Source organism: Phodopus roborovskii, unplaced genomic scaffold (assembly GCF_943737965.1).
Source record: "Phodopus roborovskii unplaced genomic scaffold, PHOROB, whole genome shotgun sequence".
Lineage (NCBI taxonomy): Eukaryota > Metazoa > Chordata > Mammalia > Rodentia > Cricetidae > Phodopus > Phodopus roborovskii.
In genome coordinates, this window is record NW_026125052.1 from 6,508,551 (window position 1) to 6,511,505 (window position 2,955).

Here is a 2,955-nt window from a genome sequence, read left to right on the forward strand (position 1 = left end):
ATGGTCTCCCAGAGAAATCCAGGTTTGTGATTGTATCTTGGTGTGTGTTCATGAGCAGCACTTATGTTCAAGTAGCTGTCCCTCTCCCACTCCCTCTCTCCCCCTCCCTCTTCCTCTCCCTCCTCTCTCTCCCCCTCCCTCTCCCTCTCCCTCTCCCTCTCCCCTCCCTCTCCCTCTCCCTCTCCCTCTCACCCTCCCTCTCCCTCTCCCTCTCCCTCTCCCTCCTGCACTCCTCTCTCCAGTGTTGGTGGCTGCAGTATTAACAGAAAGAGCTTAAGTTATTAAACTGAGCAGCTCTAATCCCCGAGGTTTCCTGGAGCAGTGGGGATTATTGTATTTTTATTCCAGAGTCAATGTAGCCTTTGTGTTTGCTCCCTGCAATGCCAAAACTGACCCCAAATGCCTTTCTTTAGACTCATTTTTACACCGTGGAAGAGGTGATGGAGTTTTACCTGGAGATCGACCCTGTCACCTTGAACCTCATCATCCTAGTTGCAAGTTACGTCATCTTACTGTTGGTGTTCCTCATCTCCTGCGTGCTGTATGACTGCCGAGGCAAGGATCCCAGCAAGGAGTATGCTCCCGAGACCACACTGAATGCCCAGCCTTCCATCCAAGTGGTGGTGACCCAGCACGGTGCTCACGGATCATGGGCAAGGGGACCCAGCCTTCACTTTAAGGCTCCTGCGCCAATAGGGAAGAAAAGCACGGTGGTATGAGACTGGATAAGGGATGTTGGGAAGAGACCAATAAACGCAGCAGAAAGCAACTGTCCTTTTGTGGAGCCAGTTCTCCCCAAATGAGGAAACCTAGTCTCTATCTTACTATCTGCCCTCTGGTCAGACTCTTCATGAATAAAGCAACTATTTAAGGTAAGATGCCCCATGGTCTCCCGCTGTGTTCTCCAAATGCAAGATCTCAGCAATACTATTTTATGTGAAGCTGGTTACACATATCTTCATGCTAGGAGAGGATGACTTTGCATAAGGTTTGAAAGACATGTGGGGTGTGGGAGGGATGTAATAAATAATGAAACTAATTCAAGTCTGTACTTTATAGCTTCATTATTTCCAAGTGATCACATTTATACTCCCCAGACGTCAGGTTATTGTTTTTTGTATATAACAGATCCTCACATTCTGTTCCCCCTCCAATCACAAGCTGTGTGGCCCAGGTTGTATTGGGCTACCTCTTCACACCTCAGGCCTAGTGATAGGATCATTTGAAAATTTCAGTTTCCAATGAGTCTGTCCACTGAAACTACTTGAGAACAGTGCTTGACAATTAGTCTTGCTGTGATGAATGTTGGCTTTATTCCTATCTACTTCTCATCAGAAACGTTGATCTCTGGAGGCTGGAGAAATAGCTCATTCAGTAAAGTGCTAACCGGAAGAGCAGGAGGTCCTGAGTTCCATTCCCAAGCACTGACACAAATCAAATGAATGCAGTGGTATGTGCCTGTAATCCCAGAGACAGCTGGTTCCCTGGAGCATGGTGGTCTTCTTATCTAGCTCAATCAGTGAGCTCCAGGCTCAGTGAGAGACCTTGACTAAAAAAATAAAATGGAGAAATAGAAGGAGATACCCAATCTCTGACACATACATGCACATATGCATGTATACATAACCACCCATGTACAAATACATATACACATACAAACACATAAAGTTTTACCTCTAGTCTTCAAGTATGACCTGATTTAATACAGACTTATTGCAGATTCATTAAGAAAAAAAAAAAAGCCTGAGGTCTTATAGCTTTGTGTTTTAATCCCCTGAAGAGAAGAGAACCCACAACATTCTTGCTCCTCCCATAATTGTTGACTAATAGGTTTTTTTGTTTGTTGGCTTGTTTGTTTTTGTGATGCTCATTCACTCACCTGTTCCTACAAGCTTACACCATTATCTTCATTGTACACGTTTGTACCATGCCTCCCCCTCCCTTACAAGTCTGCCTGGTGACTTACTGAACTTTTTTTCCCATGATAACCTGTGTGGTGTGCCATAAGCCCTGCCCTGTGACTTTTGCTGTCTAACAGGGGAAGAAGAGGCACACATGACCCAGCAGTGAGTGGAAAGAGCATCCATGTTTGCTCTGCCATGGTCTGTACAGGCTGTTGGAATGGAGATGCATTTGCTCGGTGTTGATTGGCCAGGCTCATCAACTCTGCCATCAAAAAGAAGGTGACTCAACTTGTAGGATAAGTGGCTTCCCCCTGCCCCGAGGGGAGTGAAAGTGTTGGGAATACAGGAGGGGGCATTTTGAATATAAGGAATGGCAAAAACAAAGCTTAGATGCAAAACCTTACAGTAGCCATTGACTGTGGAAGTCTGGTGTCTTTCAAGACTATGAAAAATGAGATACTCGATTATAGTTGCTGTGAGGGAAGAGTGAAGAGGAGAACCTGGCCCATGCTGCCCTGCCAGATCCAACCTCCAGTCCTGTTTTGTCTTTACATTGTTAACGTAGCTGTAGAAAATATGAAGACAGATTGGTTCCCTTACATACATGAATTGAAAATGATGTTGAAAATATACAGAAGGGTTTTTCTGATATAAAGTCAAATATCAATCTCCACTCTTAAAATTAAAATGTAAAACATAACTGTATAATATAAAAAATTCACATACTGCTTTTAAAAAGTCTCTTTTCATACTAATGTCCTTCTATCTATACCTTGTGAAAGTGGATACAAAATATATCACTGGAGGAAAAGTCAATGAGCCATCAAAAATTAATGTTAGCAATGTTAATTAATTTAGCTTTTGACAGACATAAATATTCAACTCATCTAATAAGATTATTGAGAATATTCTTAATTAAGAATATGAAATATGCATTTGCTTAAAATGGTTATATGAAATACTAGACAGTTATGTCAACTCCATATTTGAGCCAATTCAAGAAGGAAAAAGTAGGGGTTGGAGAGATGGCTCAGGGGTTAAAGTTTCCTCC

General features: G+C 42.8%; 1 protein-coding gene across 1 annotated transcript; it reads left to right on the forward strand.

Annotated features, from left to right (window-relative positions):
• Positions 1 to 422: 422 nt before the first annotated feature.
• On the forward strand, positions 423 to 753 carry Smim36 (small integral membrane protein 36). The gene has a single exon (XM_051183272.1). The coding sequence runs from the start codon at positions 441 to 443 to the stop codon at positions 717 to 719; it is 279 nt and encodes a 92-aa protein (XP_051039229.1). The 5' UTR covers positions 423 to 440; the 3' UTR covers positions 720 to 753.
• Positions 754 to 2,955: the final 2,202 nt, after the last annotated feature.

Bases quoted from the DNA above. Each gene is read 5' to 3' on its own strand.
- Smim36 (XM_051183272.1), top strand. From the start codon at position 441: ATGGAGTTTTACCTGGAGATCGACCCTGTCACCTTGAACCTCATCATC.